The sequence below is a fragment of the Miscanthus floridulus genome, chromosome 12, assembly GCF_019320115.1.
Source record: "Miscanthus floridulus cultivar M001 chromosome 12, ASM1932011v1, whole genome shotgun sequence".
NCBI classification, from domain to species: Eukaryota; Viridiplantae; Streptophyta; class Magnoliopsida; order Poales; family Poaceae; genus Miscanthus; species Miscanthus floridulus.
The window spans coordinates 4,828,633-4,853,629 of NC_089591.1; the positions used below are offsets into that span (position 1 = coordinate 4,828,633).

At 43.9% G+C, this 24,997-nt stretch overlaps 1 protein-coding gene and 1 long non-coding RNA gene across 3 annotated transcripts; one reads left to right on the plus strand and one right to left on the minus strand.

Moving 5' to 3' along the window:
• Positions 1-6,844: 6,844 nt before the first annotated feature.
• On the plus strand, positions 6,845-7,937 carry LOC136498458 (non-specific lipid transfer protein GPI-anchored 5-like). The gene is made up of 2 exons (XM_066494386.1): positions 6,845-7,271; positions 7,346-7,937. The coding sequence occupies exons 1-2, from the start codon at positions 6,968-6,970 to the stop codon at positions 7,537-7,539; spliced, it is 498 nt and encodes a 165-aa protein (XP_066350483.1). The 5' UTR covers positions 6,845-6,967; the 3' UTR covers positions 7,540-7,937.
• LOC136498459 (uncharacterized) lies at positions 7,102-10,805 on the minus strand. 2 transcript variants are annotated; one of them, XR_010769628.1, is made up of 5 exons: positions 10,118-10,805; positions 8,206-8,418; positions 8,026-8,135; positions 7,336-7,453; positions 7,102-7,233 (listed from the first exon to the last, which is right to left on the minus strand). It is a non-coding gene; the product is annotated as an uncharacterized lncRNA (long non-coding RNA). The 2 variants fall into 2 exon arrangements; XR_010769627.1 differs by lacking the exon at positions 10,118-10,805 and adding an exon at positions 8,999-9,641 and having other exon boundaries at positions 8,206-8,885.
• Positions 10,806-24,997: the final 14,192 nt, after the last annotated feature.

Here is a 24,997-nt window from a genome sequence, read left to right on the forward strand (position 1 = left end):
CAACGTCGGCGTATGGCCACCACGCGGCGCGCGCGGCTTGTGGCTGATCGGCGACTAACACGGGCGACGAAGGCCGGTTCAGTCCCGCGATTAGTGATTGACAGTGCAAGTTCAAGCCACTAGTATTCCTAATCCATGGCGAGTTAGCAAAAACTCCATTATTGAGAATTGTAGAGCTACACGAGATCTACAACTTTGCTTTAAAAAAGTTTCTTCTAATTCACCATGGTTTTCAAAATGCAAAGCTTCAAAGTATGGTACATCAAAACTGGAAATCAGTTCATGACTTAGCAAATTTTTCTATGTTGAAAACATCATTTTGTTGCTACTTGTGAGCTATTTTTGAGCATGCTATGCACTGAATTAGGTCTTGGCCCAAAAATAAAAGTTGTTACTCTAGTCAAGTACTACAACTTTTCTTAAGGGTGCACTGCCATGCAAACACTCTATGCTATAGTTCAACTTTGGTCAAAGTAGGATCTTGAAAATTGGAGTTTCTAGATTAACTACGACTTTGGGGCTGTTTTGGTCCAAGTCATGAATACCAAACTTGTTCCATGTACCATCCTAAGTGTGTCTAAGGTGTTTTTGTGACCCCACAACCATTTCATGCATTGGCCACACACAATGGCAAGCATATATATGTATATAAACAACATCACATGTGATAAAGATAAAGTGAATGAGATGAAACTTCTTATGCTCATGCTCATGAATGCTTGGATGATGCTTGTGCTCATGAAATGCAAGTGCCCAATGCATGCTTAACACTAGGGTGTTACATCTTCTAGGCGGTAGGTGATGGCCGCCATGTTGTCCACAGCGTGGGGGAAGCAAAGGCCGCTAAGAGCCCCCGTGCGGGCGTCATCATCATCGTTGAGAGGGTGCATAGCTTGCTGCCATGTAAGATCCCGCCTTTGGCACTCGAGCTCTGCCTCGGTGGCCTCTAAGTCCACCTATCGAGCTCACAAGCGGTCCGCCTTCTCCAGAAGGTAGGCTACGTGGCTACAGGAACTCTGGTCCAATGACATGAGCCCGAGCACCTCCACAAATAGAACCTCATCATTGATGTGGTAGCACATGCATGGAGGGCATTGTAGTTGATGTCATCAGAGTCATACTCTAGGCCGTTCCCTGAGAGGATCTCGAGGAAGGTGTGGAGCGAGGGGACATCAGTCCCCACCACATCAGAAAGGATGGCGCTTCGCGGTGCCTCACGACTGATGAGGTGCTTCAGCTCTAGCTAGAAGGACACTGCAACATTCTGTATCCTAAAAGGTAGGTCCGAGAGGTAATACTAGAAGCGGTCAGGCGACGAGAGACCTCATTGGTAGCGATCTGGTGGTGGATGTTGGCCAACATGTAGAACATCTGGCGATGGTTCCACATAGTGGGGTTTGGGCCTAGACCATGTTGGATCTAACGGGCCAGAAAATTGAGATCTACTCCCAAGAGTCCTAGTAGAGGAGGCAGTGCTGGGGACTCATTGCTCGCTGGTGTAGCCCCGTGGAGTGGACAAAGGTCACTGTAGCAGTCGGTGACATAGGCTAGTTTCCCAAAGTTGAGGACCTAGCCTAGAGCGAAAGCGTCAACCATGATGGAGAACTCGCCAGGGAAGCAGACACCACTGTTCTGGGTGGTGCCGCCTGCTCTAACGATGAGGCGGGTGGCTCCAGCCACCATAGAGCCAGAATTGCACTTAACGCTGCCCCTAACCTGGCGCGCCAGCTATCGCGGGGTCAAAACCGCAACAAGCATGTTGTTTAGGTCCATGTCAAAGTATGGGTCTCTGGTGGCTCGGCTGGACTTAGGAACACAAGAATCACATAGGGGAGATGCAACAGTTTATCCTAGTTTGGGCGAATTTGGTCCCTACATCCAGTAGCTGAGGATCCTTATACTCAAGAGCACCCAAAATTGGGGGGGTTACAACAGAGTGTAAAGGAAGAAGATTTGGTAGGGGGTTAGCTCGGTACTAATCCTAAGGTTGCCTCCCCGCTGGAGGAGCCTTCCCCCTCATCGGAGAGGAGGAAGATGATGGGATGCGATGGAGGAGAGGCTCTTGGTGCCCCTCTCTAGGTTGCCTCGCTCTTTGTGCAGAGCGGAGGCTGATGGAATGGAGTGTCTGGTGATCGAATAATTGGATCCTCCCCCTCTAGGTCTGACCTTGTCCCTTATATAATGAGATACGTTAGGTACATGGCGGTTTGGGGGTCTACGATATATGTGCACTGGAGTCTAGGAGGGTCTTGCAGTAGTGCGCCATGGACTGTCGCGGTGTATTGAAGCCGAAGAAGCCTTGGGCGTCATCTGGCTGGTCTGTTTTGACACTATGCATTTTACGTGGTGTTGGCTTGGACCGGCCTCCCCCAGGTGAGACCTTCTAGCGTCTTTTTGGTGGTGGAGGAGGTCGGCTCCAGGGGCTGACATGCGGGCCCAGAAGCCCGTGAGCCCTCGGAGGCCATGGGAAGCTATGTCTTTTTGTGTCATGCCCTGGATGTGACCCTATCGAAGGAGTAGTTGGTAGGGCCACGCCTAGGGAGCGAAGCCGAGGAGCCCCCGAGCATCGGTAGCACAGGGCCTATCTTCTTGTGCCCAGGCCTTGGCTAGCATCGTGAGTTAGGCAGGAGCCAAGGACCTAGCTTGGATATGCCATATATGGAGAGCCCAAGGCTCGAGGAAGCCCTTGTGCCCTAGGTAGACGCTGTGATCGAGTTAGGCTTGGTCAAATCTCTTTGCCAGAGGGTGCGCGCGAGTGTGCTCGATAGGCATAGCCATCGAGCCCCTAGGCGATCCTGAAGGGGTCGGTCGGGGATCTTCTTCGTTCGGAAACCATTGGACCTGAGGCTTAACATACATGTATGTTAGGATCTCATCAGAAGTCCTCAAACTTCTTCATGCTGGGATTATCTATCCCGTACCACATAGCAACTAGGTTAGTCCCGTCCAAGTGGTTCCAAAGAAAGGAGGCATGATGGTTGTTGAAAACAATAAAAATGAGTTAATCCCACAACGAACCATCTCAGGGTGGAGAATGTGTATTGATTACTGGAAACTCAACGCGGCAACAAAGAAAGACCACTTCCCATTGCCTTTCATTGATGAAATGTTAGAGCAGTTGGCAAAGCATTCTTTCTTCTATTTTCTCGATGGGTATTTAGGGTATCATCAGATTCCCATCCACCCCGATGATTAGAGCAAGACAACTTTTACATGCCCGTATGGAACATACACATATCGTAGAATGTCATTCAGCTTGTGTAACACACCCACGCCATTTCAACGATGCAAGATGTCTATTTTCTCAGACATGATAGTAGAAATCATGGAGGTTTTCATGGATGATTTCTTGGTCTATGGGAAAACCTTTGACCATTGTCTGTAGAATCTAGACAGTCTTGCAAAGATGCCAAGAGAAGGACCTGGTACTTAACTAGGAAAAGTTCCACTTTATGGTCCATGAAGGCATCGTTCTTGGGCACCTCATGTCTGAGAGGGGGATTGAGGTAGATAAGGCCAAGATAGAGGTCACTGAGCAGGTACCACCCCCATGGACGTAAAAGGTACCCGCAGCTTCCAAGGTCATGCAGGGTTCTACAGGCGGTTTATCAAAGACTTTTCACAAATAACTAGACCCCTCACAAACCTACTAGCTAAGGATGCACCTTTTGAGTTCACATATGAGTGCTTAACTGCTTTTCACACTCTTAAGAAAGCTCTCATCTCAGTGCCAATCATCCAACCACCCGATTGGTCGCTGCCGTTCGAGATCATGTGTGATGCTAGTGACTATGTTGTTGGTGCAGTCCTTGGCCAAACCAAAGATAAGAAGCATCACATGATCACATACGCTAGCAAAACGCTGATAGGAGCACAACTTAATTATGCTACCATAGAAAAAGAGCTCTTAGCAGTTGTTTTTGCTATCGACATGTTTAGGTCTTAGTTAGTGGGTGCAAAAGTTATCATTTATACTGATCATGCTGCACTTAAATATTTGATCACTAAGAAAGATGCTAAACCTAGATTAATAAGATGGATTCTTTTACTCCAAGAATTTGACTTTGAAATAAAAGACAAAAAGGGAGTAGAGAATACTGTTGCAGATCATTTGTCGCATATGCAAGTCACTAACATATAGGAACTACCAATAAATGACTTCCTATGCGACGACATGCTACTCAAGGTGACGGACTCCAACCCATGGTATGCAAACATCATAAATTACATGGTTTCAGGCAATGTACCACAAGGTTGTCGCACCCGGTTTTGCAAAGAATACCAAGCGCTAACTATATGTGTGCCTAAGATGTCCACACGACACATATAGCGACAAAATATGGAGAATATCAAGAATAATGCTTTATTATGTATCGAACATAATTACAACAGGACTTACAACTATTACAGAAGCATAGCCGAAACTATTCTTAATCTTCTCTTTAGGACTCCATACTCCATAGGGATAATTGACTAGGGAAGCACTCTCCTAGTACTCTTGGACTCATCTTGGATGACTCACCACTTGAATCCACCATATGGTACCCATATGGGATTTTTGTTGATTATAAAGCAAGTGTGAGCGCACCATACTCAGCAAGTATAACATGAGGGGATGCGAGGCTCAAAAGGCTAGACATGGCTGAACTGCGGTAAGCACTTTTAGTTGGTCATATTTTATTTGTTAAACCTGTGTTGCTCCCAAGGGGAAAGTATATTTAACATCAAGATTGATCATATCCCAAACCATCCATAGAACCATCTATCTCGAAATAGATCCAGACTGCTCGTGTCCGTGAGCACGGCTGATATATCAGTTTTATACTCTACAGAGTTTATACACTTTCACCATGAGCTGTGATTGCCCTTTGCCCTAGGTGATCAGCCCCTTGACTCACTTCGAAGATAAGTCGGCAGGGATCACTATGAAGCTTTTCACCATTCGTTCTAATAAGTAGCAGCCGCTAAGGTTTAAGCCATCTAGCCATATGCAGCCCTCCTCTAGGAGTGGCACTCATGGTCGCGGCATAGTACACACCCTAGCAGGAAAAGAAACATACCAACTAGTGCCCTCCTCTTGCCCTTTCGATAAATAGCTGACGAACTAGAACAGATCAAGATACTCGGCTAAGACTAGAGCCATGTAGTTCTCGTGGCTATACGGTAAGTCCTGTGTTGCCACTTTAAGATTCAGTCCTTACGGAGGGCAGACTAGAGCACCCAAAAAGGCCCAATGCTCTAGCCCCCTTCTATCCATGTTGCTAAAAAACATCATTTTAACATTGATTCCATAATCTATTTGTCAAGATTAACATTATATAGCTTGGTGATTGCAGACTAAGCAAGTACCCATATGCATAAACCCAAAGGTAATCAAGGAATACATGGTACAATAGTTCTAGGTAAAGTCCTTAAGGGTTCATCAAATTAGACACATGCACATGAAATGTGAATATAAGGTTATTAGGTAACAAGGGTACTCATGTTACACTTGCCTTCCAAAAGCTTTCTATCCAACTTCTTGATATTCTTACAGAGCTCCTCTTCTAACGATAGCAATCCACTAGTACAAGCATCACAAATACCTAAAAATAGTACACCAATCATTACAAAAAGCGTACTATAAAGATAACTAACATATACTACTCGTCGCTACGAACTCATGAGCGCAAGAACCAACTAAAACGGAACTATGGTTAAAAAGTTATAAGCTTTTGAAGTTTCAGGGATTTATTTGTAATTAAAAGAGCTTAGTTGTAATTACTTTTCAAAAGACAGGGTCCAAAGTGTAAATATTTGGACTACAAAACTATATTTTATAAAGCTAAAAAGGTCTTTTGTCTTTTTTTTAAATTAATTTATAAATAGGAACACGTTAGTGCAATCATAGATATAATTTTTATGGCATCATTAATCATTTTATGAAGATAAAATACACATCTCTTTTATGATTCTTTCATAAAAGAAAAATAGATTATTTTCATAATTATTTTTATGAAGACAAGATATTGAAAACATGTCTCTAAATAGTTTTATAAAAGAAAAGCATGCTATTAATATTTTTGTAGATATATAAAACATATATGATTTTTTTTCAGAGTTACTTTTACTAAGACAAAATATATTTAAAATATATTTATAAACATTTCATATAAAAGGTATATTTATACAACATTAATATTTTATGGAAACAAATATTTATAACGTCAATTTAATTGAAAACATTTCTGGGCCGAAACATGATTAACTATAGCTTCTAGGGGCTAGCATGGAAGATATACAAGACTCGTAAAACAGTAGCTCGATTACAGATAAGTATAGGGGTTAGAACGCAAAGTGTGCATGCACTATACTGTGGACTGAGTCTGCGGGCTGTGGACTGGTGGAGGTGCTGTGAAAGCAGTCCACCATGGACCATGTCCACAATCACTACGTCAAAAAGGGTTTTTAGGGACGGTTGAAGACTATTTGTAGGAACGGTTTGGCTAGCCGCCCCTACCCAACCGTCTCTACAAATCATGTATTTGTAGGGGCAGTTCCCAGACCGCCCTTACAAATCGATTTGTAGGGGCGGTTGGTACTGTAGCCGCCCCTACAAATCGATTTGTAGAGGCAGCTATAGTACCAACCGCCCCTACAAATCGATTTGTAGGGGCGGCTACAGTACCAACCGCCCCTACAGTACATTTTTTGCCTAAAAAAATTTAAATTTACAATTCAAATTCAACTATATATATATATATATATATATATATATATATATATATATATATATATATATATATATATATATATATAATTCAAATCTGAATGTACATCAGACTGAAGTACATCAAGCGTGAACATTAACCGATGCGTACAAGCTTAGCAAGTCCTCAAAAGTCAAAACAGTCGAAATAACAACTCAATATCACACACATATGTATCTTCTCGACAACCAAGACCGTCCCAGGAAAGAATCAAGGTGATGACCAGTCTGGTGGTGGTGCTGGTGGCGCTGGTTTTCTCCAGGGCTGCAGCGCAGGGCAATGGCTGCTCGAGCGTGATGATGACCCTCTCCCCGTGCATGGACTTCATCTCGAGCAAGGCACCGGAACCAGGGATCTCCTGCTGCTCGGTGATCGCCGGAGTCGTCCAGACCGACCCCCGCTGCCTCTGCATGGTCCTGGATGGCACTGCGACATCCTTTGGCATCTCCATCAACCAGCCGAGGGCGATGGAGCTCCCTGGAGTCTGCAAGGTCAAAGCACCACCAATCAGCCAGTGCGCAGGCATGTCAAGTCATCATGAAATGCAAATCATTATCAATTTCTATTTGCCCCTTTAAATTCTTACCTGATTTCAGGCGTCCCAGGAGCACCTGCACCAACACCTTCCAACGAGGCAGCAACAGCAGAGGGGGAAGAAGTTGAGGCAGCAGCAGATTCCCCATCAGGTGAAGTCATTGGTAAACCTATATGTTCTCATTTAGATGCTTCTGACCAAACAGGAGTTGGGCTATTCCAATACAAAACAGAAGACCAAATTTTACATCTGTAATGGTTAAAAGAAAAATATGGTTTGTTGTGCTGCAAAATAGATGACTTCTTCTGCTGCTTTAGGACTTCAGATGGCCATGCAAAGAATCCTTGTACCATGTACCACATGTCCGTACATGATAAAACAGAGGAGCGGAAGAGCTGGCCTATAAGTCCTTACATGTTATCTTGTTCTCTCTATCTATACACCAAAAGTTTTCATAAGTGTTGGCAACCAGTGTTCAAATGCTTTAAAAACATTGTTGGGAAGAGATTGGCAGTTCAAATGCGTTCAAATGTTTTCATAAGCGTTCAAATGCGTTCAAATGTTTTCATAAGTGTTGTTGGGAAGAGCTTGCATTATGCTTTACACATGTTTAAATCTAGCATATTCCAGTAGCTTGAAAGCAGCAGCAGGTATCCCCAAACAACACGAACACATCTATGCATATAAGAAAGTAGTGGGAAACAAAAACATATATGATGAACTAAATAATAGTTTAGTTACCAAATTAATTCCTGAGATGTGTAAAATCTTTCAATCCCCTATGAATGTAAAAAAGATATAAACTGGATCAAAGTAGAGCGCCACAGCCAGAAAGTCACTGCCACCAATCTCTGGGATTATACAAGTAATTCAGATGACATAATACCGATGCAGCAAGAATTGTTCAGAAAAGATCTTTACCTTACTCTCACTGTTCAAGCGAGTCTTAAGGTTTGCAATTGCTTTAGAAACTGCTTCGTCACTCGCTGTCATTAACTTGGTGAAAGCTGATTTCAGATATGACCTCACACCGATCCCCCCATCTTGCTCTTTGACACCCAAAAGCTTCCTAGATTCTTCTTTGCCAACTAATTCCTGAACCTCAGGTACAGTCCTCAAAACTTCCTTGAGCTCCTGGACATCAGTATAAATAAGTCAGTAAATAATAATAATAATAATAATAATAGCCCACACTGATGATCTGCTGAAAAATATATAGTGAACAATTAGCATTCCCTTCTGAAAGGAATGCAATGGATTTAAACAACTTCACAGCTATAGAAAAGAGATAGAACATGCTGATCATGTAAACTGAATCTCTCCCAGAATATAGTATGCAGTAACCACTTCACTGTCCCTTACTGCCTAACCTACTAGTAAAAAAAAAAGGAACATCTTAAAAATATCTCAAGGATCGAGCTATGAATCGACATATTATCCCGACAGAAGCCGCAGAGCGCGTGGAACTCGGTGACGGCGACGGCCATCTCGGGCTTGTGGTTGGCGTCGCGGTACGTGGCCGGGCGCAGCGCGTGCAGCGCCACGGCGAGGTCCCGGTCCGGGTGCGCCTGGATCGACAGCGCCTTCGCCACGGACAGCACCTACACGTAGCAGCCGGAGGAGCCGCTCAGCGGACAAGAAAAAAATGTTCTTTTTATGAAGGGGCACGGGAGGAAGGGAATGGCGGAGGCAAGGGGGAGGCGATGGGACGGACCTTGAAGAGGAAGGGGAGGTCGCGGCGGGGTTGCGGGCGACCCAGTCGCGGAGCGAGACGTCGGGCGCGAGCGAGGAGGGCGCGGCAGGGTGCGTGCCCATCTAGAGCTCGGCGCATGGCCGGCCTTCGCCGCCGTCGCCCTCGCCGACGAGGCGCGCGACGAACACAGAGCCGGATCTGGTGCGGCCCCGTTGGATCCGCCTCCTCGTCGCAGATCCGCCGCAGATCCGACTCCTCACCGCAGATCCGCCGCCTCCGTCCTTGTCGTGGTGGTGGCGGCGGCGGCCGTCCTCGTCCCCGCCGTCGCGCCGGTGGTGAGCGTGGGTGTCGTGGCGACTGCGGCGGTGGTGTCGGTCGTCGTCCCGGTCGCGGGATCGATGGTGCCCGTCATCGTCGTGAGTGCGGCGCGAGGAGCAGTCGCGATCCATGGGTGGGGATTGGCAAGGGGAGGGGTTAGGGTTTGAGTCGATTCGCCAACGAGGGAGGGAGGGCTGAGAGGAGAAAGAGACGAAGGATCTGCGGTAGGCGTCGCGTGCGGGTTCCGAGTATTTATTTGTTGGAGCATTTGTAGGGGCGGCTGGTTATTGAGCCGCCCCTAAAAATAGCAACGTCGGGGGCGGTTGGTGAGTGAGTCGCCCCTACAAATCAGACTCATTTGTAGGGGCGGCTCGTATCACCAGCGGCCCCTACTGTTTCTTTTGTAGGGGCGGCTGGTGTTTGGGCTCCCGAGCACGTCACTGTAGGGGCGGCTCCATCACCAGCCGCCCCTACAAAAAATTCATCCCGTTGCTGCAAATCGTTTTTTACGTAGTGAATGGTGTATTTGGAGTTGTATTTCTAGATTTATTTTTCTAAAGAAAAATGGCCATAAATGTGTGTGATGTCATGATGATGTCAACAAGCTAACGAGCAAAACAGGGCACGCACGGCCGGGCTACTTGCTTGCTGGAGTCGCACGTTTGCATGCGTGCGTGCCAGGCAGCAGGGCAGCAGGCTTGGGACTCGGTGCCGGCTGCGGCGCCATGGACATCACGGTGAGAGTTGGTCGGCGCGAACATGACTCCGAGCCACAGAGCACGGCGGACGACGGGACATAGCGTAAAACAGAGAGGAGCTCACCGTGAACACGATGAAGGGGTTCTCGGTGTCGGCTCCGGCACAGAGAGGTAGGGCGCCGGGGAAAGGTGGACGGCGGCGGGCTCGGAAGCTCCGGTGAGTGGCAGCGTAGGAGGACGTGACCACGACAGTCATGCCGGTGGTGTTCGTGTCGACGGGTGCCTCTCAGAGGCCACAGACGACAGTGATGGGCGGATGCAGGCGGCGTCCTGAGCCCGCGGTGACCGACCGTGACGGCGCTCCAACGTCCGTAGTCGATGGCGAGCGTCGGAGAACGCGAAGGAGGCCTCGACGAACTCGCTGGTCGTGTTCTTGGCGACCCCAAGGGGATGTTGATGGCCAGCGGCGTTGAGGAGCTGGGATCACCGGTGGAGGGCTTCGGATGTGCGGGGAGATACCACGGCGGCCACGGATTGGAGCTGAGAGGTGTATGGGCGGCCGCGTCGTGTCTCTATGATGCCAGCAAAGGGAACGGGAAGGTGGTTGATGCAGTGTACGCGGAGATCGATAGGTCAAACCGAGCTCTGTCAATGGCGGCGGCGGCGGCAACTGGAGGCACAGGGGAGGGCGAGAGGCCAAGCGGAGAGGCGAGGCGGTTGCAGCGTGCGCGCGTGAGTCCGGGGCCCTCCTTTTATAGGGCGAGGAGGCGAGGCGAAGGGCTGGCTACGGAGCTCTGTTGGCGGCGTTAATGGCGTCGGTTGCTGCATGCAGGGATTGATGTGGCGTGATGAACGGAGTGAAGAGGGGCGTTACTGTGGGGCTTTGATTGCGGCTTGACCAACTGGAGAGGAGGGGGCACTCCTGGCCGGCTTCCTGGCTCAGTTCATCCATCGGCCATGGATGCAAGGGATGAAGAGAGAGGATACGCGGGGTCCACCCGTCGGTGAGAGAGGGACCCGCCTGTCAGTGTGAAGAAAAGAGAGGAGGTGCGGGTGGGCTGTCTGCTGGGCTGGACTTTAGGCGTGAATACCTGGTTGGTGCTTTTGCTTGCTGAAATAATGTCACGTGCAAAGGGATAAATACATGGACGAAGAATATATATATATATATATATATATATATATATATATATATATATATATATATATATATATATATATATATATAAGAGAGAGGAAATGGGTTTTGCAATGGACACACGATGGCTATTTCTTGCATGCATGAATTATATAATATATAATATAATCTACATGCAAAGGAAAAGTGGCTAAAAGGAAAAAGAAATTGAGGAAAAGATGAGCATCAGAGAGAATTTAGATTGTCTGAACTTGACGTGAACGATCTGGTTACTTGCTTCCTTGGCTGGTTCAACGTGTATAGAGATATATATACCGAAAAATATGATAAAAAGGAGGAGAGCGAAAAAAATGAGTTAGGCCTCAACTTCAAAGGAGTGCCTATCAAAAAGATTTGTTTTGGAATTGTTGAGATGAGACCTTAGAGATTTTTGAAAATTTTCAAACTTGACTTTTGAAAAACAAAAACCTAATCGAGACTTAAGCGAACTTTAAAATTCATTTTTCACTCAAATAAAGAAATGCGGCCAGCATGAATGCAACATAAAAGTTTCTAAACCTTATATTAATTTTAGTTAAACCAAAATTATTATTTGACCTACATTAAATGCACAAAAATTAAATAAATGCTCAATTTAATTACTAAATTTGAGAAATCAATTTTTAGGGTGTTACACAGGTGAAAACAGGAGAAAATTGTAAGTCGAAAGCCGACGTCACCTTTGGGAGGATCCGTATCTGTACCGTGTGTGTTCGGATGGCCTGCTGAGGAGGTTTGTGCCAATAGCGGAGGGGCTGCAAATCATTGAATGATGCCATGCAGCACCGTACGGATGCCATTACGGAATATTCCACACACAAGCCAAAATCTGGCAGTGCGGATTCTTCTGGCCAACGATGTACGAGAACACTAAGGAGTTCATCCGAAGGTGCGAAAAGTGCCAATTCCAATGAAGCATCAACGCTCGCAACACAATGCCCTACACTACAATCTTCAAATAGAAATATTTGATGTGTGGGGCATTGACTTCATGGGGGCATTTCAAAAATCCCATGATTGCGAGTACATCCTCATCACTGTTGACTACGTATCAAAATGGGGGAAGCACTACCTTGCCGAGTTGCTGACACTAGGCATGCAAGGAAGATGTTCCATGAAGTAATCTTCCCTCGCTTTGGAACACCAAAGATGGTGATAAGCGATGGGGGATTCCACTTCATAGACAAGATTCAGAGCATTCCTAAAAGAGCTCGGAGCTAAGCACAACATTGCCACCCCATACCATCATCAAACTAGCGGCCAGGCTGAATCCTCAAATAAACAGATCAAAAACATCTTACAGAAAACGGTTAATGAGATGGGGAAAGGATGGAAGAACAAGCTTCCTAATGCACTCTGGGCATACAGGACAACTTACAAACCCCCATCGGCATGTCACCCTTCTAGCTAGTTTATGGAAAGAGTTGCCACTTGCCTGTTGACCTTGAGCATCGAGCTCACCGTGCAATCAAGAGCTGGAATATGGATTTCAAGCTAGCCGGCAGAAATAGACAGAAACAAATAGTCGAGCTAGAAGAATGGCGCGAGAAGGCATACCATAGTGCCAAGCTTTATAAGGAAAGAACCAAAAGATGGCATGATCACCGAATTAAGCTCAAAGAATTCAAGCAAGGAGACAAGGTCTTGCTCTTCAATTCAAAGGTCAAGCTATTCGGTGAAGGAAAATTACGAAGCAAGTGGAAAGGACCGTATACCGTCATCAACACATTGCCACATGGCGCAATCACCATCCAAGATGATGACAGTAACTTATTCAAAGTCAAAGGTCAACATTTGAAAAAAATTCTTGGGCCTTCTCATAATATTGACTTTAACCAAGAATTAGACATAATAGACATAATTCCTTGGGCCTTCTCACAATAAATTCATTCAAAACTTATGAAAATTTAAAAATAATATTGCTAACATATTCTTTTTACTTAAAATATAGGCAAATATTGCTTTATCTTCTTAAGCAAGTCATCATGGCTAAAAAGACCTTTATGCCCTCACTTGACAAACCGTGATCCTTGGCTTAATCTTATTGATTCTTGCTGATCACATGAGTATCCACTCTTAATTACAAGATCATGTGAAAGTTTGCAACATGAATAATCTTGGTTCAACATGATTACTAGTATATCTTGCTCTATCACACTATGATCCTAATAAATAAAAATCCGACACTAGCATCCTGTCGGCACGAAAATGTGTATAGCAAGCCGGAAGGGTCTGCTCGATGGAGCTGGAGATCCGCCTGGCTTCAACGCAGGGATAATCGATCCTGTGTATTCCTCCCGAGATGTGCCAGTCAATTTGACCCTGCAATTGACAAGAAGAGAAAGTTTATCAGTAATTTAAGGTGGAACATGCTGGTCTGTGCCCAAACAGTTTCAAGTGTGCCGCTTCGGGAGCAGCCAGACGTGAAAAGTGACTGAATAGCCGATATGCACAAAAATCGGCTGTTACGGACTATAAAGCTCATGGGTAGCGATTAATTTCATATTGATAGGTACAATACTCATAGGTGTAAATAAGATCATTAGCTAGACATATGTAATCAGTATAAAGTAGTAAGCCGGTGAATCTAACGATAAAAGGATATAGCAAGCGAACAAATCGACTATCTAATACGAATGGACCTACAAACGCTCCGAATCTAATCCATTACCACCAACAGTGAGGTTCGACCAGATCGATAGCAGCTATGATGATAGTAACAAACTAAAACCAAAGAATCTATAAAACCATCCATACTTCGACAGGCTTTCTGAAAGACATACTATTCGTGAAGGCTCGAATGAATCGGCTGAAATAGCCGATTCAGGTGAAAAGGGACTACAACGTGTACATAATCGCCTATTTCACATGGACAAACCTATGGACTCATCAGACCTAACTTGCTATCTCTAACAACGGGGTTCGATCGGATCGATGTAGCCATGATAAAGACAACAAATCAAACATTTAAAGTAAACAGATCTATTCACGTTCAACAGAATCATGTAAACATGTTGTAGGCGTTAACGCATAGACGATCGGCTATTTAGCCGATGAAGGCATAGCAAATAGTTAAGGTCATGCCTAATCAATAACAGATCTACTAACTAGCATCCTCCAATCTACAGTGCTATCAATGGGGATCGACCGGATCGTTACAACATAATAGTGAACCGTAGACCAGATTTAACTAACCAACAAACCTCTCCAAGATCATACGTGCCTTAACCACGTACTATGCATGACCAAGATCGAAATAGAACAGCCGGTAAGACATAACCCGTCGTTCATTGTAAGAAGTATCGTGTTGTGACAAAGCAAACGACGGGCTCAAAGGATATGAGGCTGATCTAAATCGATCTCTACCAGGCAGGTTGATGTTGCTGCAAACTAATAACGATAAGAACATCAGCAAGATCGGTAACTTAATGAATCTACCAAAGATTGCCACTCTCAGGTAGAGCCGATAACTTTACCTTAATCTAGTTCAAGCAGTGGAGGTCAACCGGATCGATGTAGCTGTACTAACCAAAATATAAACCATGATGGTGCTTACAGACAAAACGGAGGTCAGCCAGACCGATGCAGCCTTGCTTGCTAAAGAACTCACCGAGATCTACTCTACTTGTTCTCCTAAGGGGTGGCCAGAGCCGAAAAAGTAAGTAACTTGTATTTGATTGATTGTGTATCTTACAATAGCCAGGGTCCAATATTTATACCCGGAGCCTAAGCATAAATCCTACTCGAGTGCGACTCATTACAATCTTTGGTATATAAGAAAACATTCCTAACTTAAGATAACTTGGACCCTAATCTTTCCCTTTTTGTAGAGTATGATATGTAGTTTCCCGACGCCAACCGTAGCTCATCATCGTTAACTACTGACGTCATTCAAAGAGAGCCGATTCCAGTGTCACGTCTGAATAAGCTGATATTTATCCTCATGTAATCGATTCCTTGATTTAAAAAATTTTGGAAGTCTTCGAGTTCCCGCGTTCTTCTCCCAAATTTTGGTGTAAACACATGGCCCCCAATTTTGGGATAAAAATGATTTTATTCCAAAATTCCTGTTTATCTGTTTACCATGCTGCAACCGTTCTATTCTGAGATATACGCATGACTCCTAACTTCTTAGCCCGAGTCTTATATAATATCCCAATAGTATCTCTTCCAACTTACTTGGCCTGTTTGCTTTCCCCTTCTTTCTCGAGCAAATCCTAACGGCCGACGCCGCCATCGCTAGAGCCTTAACCCTAGCCAATCTTCTGCCCCATCTTTTATTCGAGCGATCTTCCTTAGATTCAAGTCCATTTTGATTGCAATGGCAACCCGCGATCACGTCCCTGAGGTATGCTTCCAAGTCTCCATCTTCCAAGTATCGGTCGCTACCCTGTATTTCTTTTCTTCTCAAATTTATTTCATCAGATTTCTAGGAAATGAGGAATGAAATCCTGATTCCATCAGTCGTTGCTCCCAATGTTTATTTTCTTGGGCCCATGGGTGACTCTGATCCATCTGATTTCATCCATCAAGAAACCAACCAAATTCCTTTCAAACAATCTGTAGTGGATTCGTCCTCCTAGAGCACCAAAACTCCCTTTAGAAACTGGCCCAAGATGCCTAAAGGATGGAGAAATTGGTTTCGCAGGGTGTCCGAGAAAAAGGATGGAGATTGGGAGCTTTATGATCTGAATCAATGCTTGACACTTTTGTTGTCCGAAATGGAGAGGAATGATCCACTCCTAATCTCTGCATCTTATTTCTGGTCCAACACCCTAAATGCCTTCGTTTTTGGTCATGGCCCAATGACCATCACCTTGGTCGATGTTTATATGCTGACTGGCCTTAGAATAATAGGATCGATGCAGCCTTATGACTTCTTAAGTGCTGGATCCAAGAAATTAGCCAAGATATCAGACTGCACAGGATGGGCAAGTTATATTCTGAACCACATTGGAGATGAATCAACTATTAGCGAAAAGGAATATGTGGCCTTTCTGAACATGTGGTTAGAAAGATTCATCTTCTGTGGGTCATCTTGTGGTCCAACTTACAATCATAAACTCATGGCAGAGCATCTAGCAGTAGGCAAGGATATCCCTCTTGGAAAGTATTTGCAAGGAGCTGCTTACCATCTGATGTACCAGGTAGCTGCCCAATTACTAAAGAATGAACCAGTGCATACTATCAGTGGCCCTTGGTGGCTGATACAACTATGGCTCAACCTATATATGCACAAGATTGTAAGACCTGATCTCAGAAAACTGAGTTTCCCTTCCTCCAACTTTGATGAGGAATATAGAGGCGGAGAAGGAAGAACCTATCAGTGCATGAGTTGTGGTGAGGTTGCATCGGCCATAACAATTGATATCGATATTGACCATCTCTTTAAAAAGTTTTATAGAGGGTTTCATGCAGACAGCCTAACTTGGCTACCATACGATGAGGATGAGAACAATGAGCTGATCTTCCCATTCAAATTTCAATTTAAATCAGGCTGTTCAGACGAGATGGTGGCTACAATCTTTAATTCCTTCATCAAGCCCTGTGTCCTTCCAGCCGAATTTCATCATGGTTGAGGCAAAATGGCTATAGGCTCCTTCCTCCTGGGCAACCTTCCAACCTATGAGTTTTACAACCCCTCTTTTGTAGCTCGTCAGTTTGGTCTTGGTCAATTGCCTCCTTAACTTTTCTTTAAGGATATACTGAGGCCAAGAGAAGATATTAGTGAAGTACTAGAAGCCTCTAGAGTTTTCCAACTAGGATCAGATCTTCCTTCCCTTTGCTTGCATGACTAGATCAGGGTCAGTTTTTCTTCCACTCTCTTTGACTCCTGGTGGCAAGAATGGCACTCCCATCTTTTTTGTGGGTCGGTCCACCCTTTGTGCATAGCTCTAGATGGGGAATTTGCTTCTAACAGAGAGGTAACTTGCCATTTCTTTTTAAGAAAATTGTTCGATGAATTCTTTTGCCAACTGTTCTAACCGACCCTTTTAGGACACTGAATTTGATCCTCTGAGCTTGGATAGGAAGGGACGTCCTATAGATTATCAGCCACCATGCCCAGTTTCAAGAATAGGATCGGCCACACCTTCACTGAAGAAATTGATGAAAACTCATGCTGCCCCCACGATCATGGCATATTAATTTTCAAAGCGCAAGGTGGTCCAAGGGGTAACCTAGAAAGCCGTTACCAGGAAAAGACTCTGTAGAACGAGACCTTCAGCTACTCAGGTAAACAATCCATCTTCTTATCAAACTGATATTCAACTTCTAATCCCATTTTTTTTCGCAGTTATCAACCATTGCGTCCCAATCTGTCCTGGGTGCGGAGCTGTCATCCCAGGCGTTTGATTCAGCACTAATTGAACCTTCATCGGCTGATCCTCAAAAGGAGCTGATTTCAGTGGAAATAACCGATGCTTCCAAGATGGCAGGAGATGTAAGTCTTTCCATTTCACCCCCCGATGTCGCCAAGGTATTTTCTTTGAATTCTTAATTTTTATTTAGTTTTCACCCTTCATCTAATCTTTTATCACGCCAGATACTTTTTGAGGAGACGCCCATGCAAAAGTAGGAGTCTAGCAGTCCACGTATTGACAATGATCCTGTTGATGTTGAGAATGACCCTGTTGTTGACACTCATACTGTCGATTCCCCAGTTCATCGTACAACTGATGGTAAGAAAGTTATATGCTTAGTTTATTTCTCTACAACAAACATGAACTAAAAATCTTCCCTAATGTTTGCAGATGTTAATGTTGAGAGTTCAGAGCCGACTCGACTAGATATCATTGGTGCATCATCAGTTGTTTCTCCTCTTTAGATAGAGGCTATCACAGAAAAGGTACCGTATCCATTTTCACCGTTCATTATAAACTGATCCAAACCTCCTAATCAAGATTTTCTTATATATAGGCACTCAATCTTCTAGCTCTGAGCTACTCTTTCAATCTTGAGGAGTATTTGGATGAAGATGAGATTAACTCATCTACCGCCTCCTCTAAGGAAGCTTTGTCAGAAGAGACCAGAAATTGGCTAAGGGATGTACTACCAATGTTTGAGAAGAATATAGCCGATTTGGTCCAAGATACTAATTCAATGCATAAAGTTTTCTTGGCTATTAAGGATAATCCATCCCCAGTTCTTTCCAGAGTCTTGTCACCTTTATCCATCATTGAAGATCAATCCTCAAAGGTGAAAAAGGTCTAGAGGAGCCTGTCCAACCATGAAACCTTATGAGCCAAGGGGAACTCCAACAGGCAAGAGGCTAAAGAGCTGACACAATGGATTGATGATTTGAAGAACTCCTCCCTCAGGATTGACTCAAAGTTGTCTTAGCTAGAAATCAAGCGTGCAGAACTTGAGAAGGAGCTAGAAAATGTGAAGGCTGCCATCGATTGTCATAAGTCCACCCTAGCTCAAAATACCTGATGCCATCAAACAAAAGAAACAGGAACTCTCACCAAAGTCAGAGAAGGCAGAGCCATCTGAAGTAGCCTCGAGAACATCCCTGGATCAGCCGAAGAAGACAAGCAACAAATCGCAGAAGCTGATGCTATCCGGCTAGAAGTGTTGAAAGCAATCTAGGATGTTCTAGACTTGTAATTCATATGTCAACATATATCTTGTGTAGAATTAATCGTAACCATACTCCCTGTCGCCTAATTGTACTTGTTTCGGCTAAAGAGCCGATTTGAAAATAGCCGATTCCAAACTTCTAACCTTAATCCGACTAAGTCTGAAAACATGGCCTTTATTAAGAGAACCCCTCGATCTTCTGTCCTTAGCCACCCAACGCCATATTCTCTTTAGCATTAGTGAGGTGGCACTTCACCTTCTATTAATTATGGTTGCCTTTTGCATGTCCCGAGGTGTCCACCTCTTCGCTCCGTGACTTCAAATACCAACCGAGGGCTCCAGCCTTGAACACATCTACACTTGCAACCGCTTTGGTTCCTTTGCACTTCTCCGCCCTCACAAACTCTGTAGCATCTGTTTCCCCCTCCTTGTAGATTCAATGGCCGGCGAGGATAACCAAGGCAAGCATGCAACAAAGAAGATTCCAGAGGAGAATATGCCGGTGAGTCAGCGCCTTCGACGCATGAGGTGAGATCGACATCTTCTGTTCATGACAATGAACTATTCTTTCGACTCCTACAATGGCGATGATGCCTGGCTGAAAGGTCCTAATGGCTAGAGGGGGGGGGTGAATAGCCTAATAAAAATTTCTACAACAACACTTAACAAAATGGTTAGACAATTATGAGGCGAAGCAAGTGTTGCGCTAGCCTACTCAAAATGCAAGCCACCTACCACAATTCTAGTTTAGATAGTATCTATTCACACAATAGCTATGACACTACCCTATGTTAGTGTGCTCTCAAAGGCTAACTAAAAAGCCACACCAAGCAAGCAAGCAAGCTCTCACAACTAGTTGCACTAAAGAAGTTGACAACTAGTTTGCAGTAATGTAAGGAGAGTGATCAACGAGGTTATACCGCCGTGTAGATAAAGGAACCAATCAATCACAAGGATGAATAACAATGAAGACCAATCACCTCGGAATCAATGATGAACACAATGATTTTTACCGAGGTTCACTTGCTTGCCGGCAAGCTAGTCCTCATTGTGGCGATTCACTCACTTGGAGGTTCACGCACTAATTGGCTTCATACGCCAAACCCTCAATAGGGTGCCGCACAACCAACACAAGATGAGGATCACATAAGCCACAAGCAATCCACTGGAGTACCTTTTGGCTCTCCGCCGAGGAAAGGTCAAGAACCCCTCACAATCACCACGATCGGAGCCGGAGACAATCACCACTCTCCGCTCAATGATCCTCGCTGCTCCAAGCCATCTAGGTGGTGGCAACCACCAAGAGTAACAAGCAAAATCCGCAGCGAAACACGAACACCAAGTGCCTCTAGATGCAATCACTCAAGCAATGCACTTGGATTCTCTCCCAATCTCACAAAGATGATGAATCAATGATGGACATGAGTGGGAGGGCTTTGGCTAAGCTCACAAGGTTGCTATGTCAATGTAAATGGCCAAAAGTATGAGCTTCAACTGGCCATGGGGCTTAAATAGAAGCCCCCACGAAATAGAGCCATTGTACCCCTTCACTGGGCACAACGCAGGCTGACCGGATGCTCCGGTCATGTTGACCGGACGCTGGACCTCAGCGTCCGATCGCCCGACGACAGCCACGTGTCCTGATTACAATGGTCACTTGAGTTGACCGGACACTGCTCACAATATTGACCGGACGCTGAGCCACCAGCATCCGGTCGTTTCCAGTAAGGTTCCAGAAATGCCTTTTGCCCACCGGACGCGTCCGGTCATGCACGACCGGACTCTGCCAGCGTCCGGTCAGAGACCCTTGCCTCTGTGTGTTGCCCGACAATAGGACCAGACACACCTCGCCAGCGTTCGGTCATTCAAGACCCAGCATTGGGTCATTGGACCGATGCTAGCATCTCTGCTGGTACAACTGATCGGACATGCTGGTTCCACTGGAACCAGTGTTCGGTCACCTTGTGACCAGCGAGACTAACTCCTCTTCACCTCTAACTTTTTCACCCTTGCTCAAATGTGCCAACCACCAAGTGTATCACCTTGTGCACATGTGTTAGCATATTTTCACAAACATTTTCAAGGGTGTTAGCATTCCACTAGATCCTAAATGCATATGCAATGAGTTAGAGCATCTAGTGGCACTTTGATAACTGCATACCAATACGAGTTTCACCCCTCTTAATAGTATGGCTATCAAACCTAAATGTGATCACACTCTCTAAGTGTCTTGATCACCAAAACAAAATAGCTCATATGGTTTATACCTTTGCCTTGAGCTTTTTGTTTTTCTCTTTCTTCTTTCCAAGTTCAAGCACTTGATTATCACCATGGCATCATCATTGTCATGCTATGATCTTCATTTGCTTCACCACTTGGAGTGTGCTACCTATCTCATGATCACTTGATAAACTAGGTTAGCACTTAGGGTTTCATCAATTCACCAAAACCAAACTAGAGCTTCCAATCTCCCCTTTTTTGGTAATTGATGACAACCCTTTCACAAAGATATGAATTGAAATTCAATTGAATCCACGTTGCTTGTCCAAGCATATCTACCATGTGTAAAAGAATATGGACAAGTTTCATGAACCCCATATGGTAGCAATTGCTCCCCCTACATATGTGCTACGAGTTTGGATTGTAGCTTGCACATATGCTTAGATAGGAAATATAGGAGACAATGTCTACCAAATGATGCTAAGGTATAAAAGATGGACCTTTGAAGCGTGATACCAATCGGAGTGCACCATTATACCATCCTTAGCACCATGGTTAGCTCTATACCACTTGGAAACATACTTTGAAAAGATACCACTTGTGAAAACTTACTTAAAAAAGAAAGTAATCTAATGATTTCAATTTCATCATTCAATCTTACAACTAGCATACATCACACAAGCATGGATTTTGTAATTTAAAACTTGTGCTATGCAAGCAAACATATGAAATGCACATTCAAATGCACCATACAAGTTCATGAGCTTGCTCCCCCTACTTGTGTGCTCAAAATTTTAATTGATCCCTTTCCTTTGTCATATCTCTCCCCCTATGTCAAACTCCCCTATTACTTATATCTTTGTTTCTCTCCTCCTTTGTCATCAATGACCACAAAGGTTTAAATTTTAGATAGGTAGAGATTATCAATGTCAATCAATGGGGTGAGGATCATATTCCCAAATTTGGTCCAATCTAGATCATTTGCCAAAGATATTTAACTCGGTTTGATCCAAGGACAAGCTTCTTCACACCTCCAAATAAGGGTTATCTTGTACCATGTTGAGTTAAATACTTAGAGCTCATTTTCTAGATCAAACACTAGGTTTACAAGCCCATAAACATGTCATATGCTACCACTAGATCAAGTCAAGCATAGAAGCAATAGTGATACCATATAAACATCAAAATCATTTTATTTTTATGAATGAGCCTAATAAAATGGAACCACTTGAATGGTCCTAATAAAAAAATGTGACTAGATGCACTAACCATGTCCTTAGCAGGGATGTATGTCATGCCAGTCAACTTTTACCTTAGATAGCTCGAAGGAGAGGCATGTCATATGAGTGGGGGGTGCATCAACACATATTTGAGAAATCCAATATGTTCAACTCATTCCTTATCTTGCAAAACCTTTTCTCATCCAATGGCTTGGTGAATATATTGGCAAGTTGATCTTCGGTGCCAACACTCTCAATGCAAATGTCCCCTTTTTGTTGGTGATCTCTTATGAAATGGTGGCGGACATCTATATGCTTTGTTCTTGCATGTTGAACCAGATTGTTGGTTAACTTGATTGCACTCTCATTATCACATAGCAATGGCACTTTCTTGAACTTGATTCCAAAGTCACTCAAAGTGGCCTTCATCTAAAGTACTTGTGCACAACAACTACCGGTGGATATGTATTCGACTTCGGCGGTTGATAATGCAACACTATTTTGCTTCTTTGATGACCATGAGACAAGTGATCTTCCCAATAATTGACATGTGCCTGATGTGCTCTTTCTTTCGACCTTGCATCCCGCATAATCCGAGTCAGAGTAACCAACTAGCTCAAACTTTGCTCCTTTGGGATACCACAAACCAACATTTGGTGTATGCTTCAAGTACCTCAAAATTCTCTTTGTAGCCTTCAAATGACTTTCTCTTGGTGAGGCTTGAAATCTTGCACACATGCACACACTAAACATGACATCCGGCCTTGATGCGGTCACATAGAGTAGGCTTCCAATCATAGACCGATACAACTTTTGATCCACCATGTTTCCACTTGCATCACTATCCAAGTTGCCATTGGTTACCATTGGTGTGCTAATGACTTTGCTATCACTCAAGCCAAACTTCTTGATCATGTCCTTGATGTACTTGCCTTGACTCACAAAAGTACCATTCTTCAATTGCTTGATTTGAAGACCAAGGAAGTAACTCAACTCTCCAATCATGGACATCTCAAACTCATTAGCCATCATCTTTCCAAACTCATCACAAAAGTCTTGATTGGTTGATCCAAATATGATATCATCAACATAGATTTGCAATACAAATAGATCTTTTCCAAACCCATTGTGAACCCTTTAGAGAGTAGAAAATCCCTCAATCTCTCATACCATGCTCTAGGTGCTTGTTTCAATCCATACAAAGCCTTCTTCAACTTGTATACATGGTTGGGCTTCTTGTCATCTTCAAAACTGGGAGGTTGCTCAACATATACTTCTTCATTGATGTAGCCATTTAGAAATGCACTCTTAACATCCATTTGATAGAGCTTGATGTTGTGGGCACAAGCATAGGCTAGCAAGATTCTAATTGCTTCCAATCTAGCAACCAGGGCATATGTTTCTCCAAAGTCAAGACCTTCAACTTGCATATAGCCTTGTGCTACCAATCTTGCTTTGTTCCTTAATACTATCCCATCTTGATCTTGCTTGTTTCTAAAGACCCATTTGGTTCCAATCACATTGTGTCCCTTTGGTCTTTCTACCAACTCCCATACTTGATTTCTTATGAAGTTATTCAATTCTTCATGCATAGCATTTACCCAATCAACATCCTTCAATGCTTCATCTATCTTTCATCATCATTCACTTGCCTAGGCCTCAATTCACCAATATCCATGTTCTTCATGGCCTTTGAAAGTTGAATGCCTCTAACATCTTCTAAGTTCTCATTCTCTACTTGTGAACCCTTGGTTTCATCAAATTCAACATCATGAACTTCCTCAAGAGTACCACTATCCAAATTCCAAACTCTATATGCTTTGCTTCTATTGGAATAGCCAAGTAGGAATCCTTCATCACATTTCTTGTCAAACTTGCCCAATCTTGTGCCTTTCTTCAAGATATAGCATTTGCAACCAAAGACCTGAAAATATGCGATGTTGGGCTTTCTACCATTCAAGAGCTCATATGGTGTCTTCTCTTTCAATCGGTGACAATAGAGGCGGTTGCTACAATAGCAAGCCGTGTTGATAGCTTCGGCCCAAAAGGATTGACTCACATTGTACTCACTAAGCATAGACCTTGCCATATCAATGAGTGTTCTATTCTTCCTCTCAACAAGGCCATTTGATTGAGGTGTGTACTTGGCCGAGAATTGATGTCTAATTCCAAATTCATCACATAACTCATCAATTCTAGTGTTCTTGAACTCACTACCATTGTCACTTCTAACTCTCTTGATGGTTGTTTCAAACTCATTGTGAATGCCTTTAACAAATGATTTGAATGTTGCAAACACATCACTTTTATCCACTAGAAAGAATACCCAAGTGTATCTAGTATAATCATCCACTATCACAAAGCCATATTTGTTTCCACTGATACTAGTGTATTGTGTTGGCCCAAACAAATCCATGTGCAATAACTCAAATGCTTTACTAGTGCTCATCATGCTTTTCTTAGGATGGGTGTTTCCAACTTGTTTGCTGGCTTGACAAGAGCTACAAAGCTTATCCTTTTCAAACACAACATCTTTCAAGCCTTTAACTAAGTCATGCTTAACCAATCTATTCAATTGTTTCATTCCAACATGACCAAGCCTTCTATGTCATAACCAACCCATGCTAGACTTAGTGAACAAGCATGTAGATAATCTAGCTTCACTAGCATTGAAATCAACCAAGTATAGATTCTCATATCTAAAGCCTTTGAAGATCAAGTTAGAGCCATCTATACTTATGATCTCTACATCATCTACCCCAAATATGCATTTGAATCCAAGATCACATAATTGAGCCACAGATAG

Coding starts and splice junctions, on each gene's coding strand:
- LOC136498458 (XM_066494386.1), top strand. CDS start 6,968: ATGACCAGTCTGGTGGTGGTGCTGGTGGCGCTGGTTTTCTCCAGGGCT. Junction 7,272..7,345: donor ACCAATCAGCCAGTGCGCAG/GCATGTCAAGTC, acceptor ACCTGATTTCAG/GCGTCCCAGGAGCACCTGCA.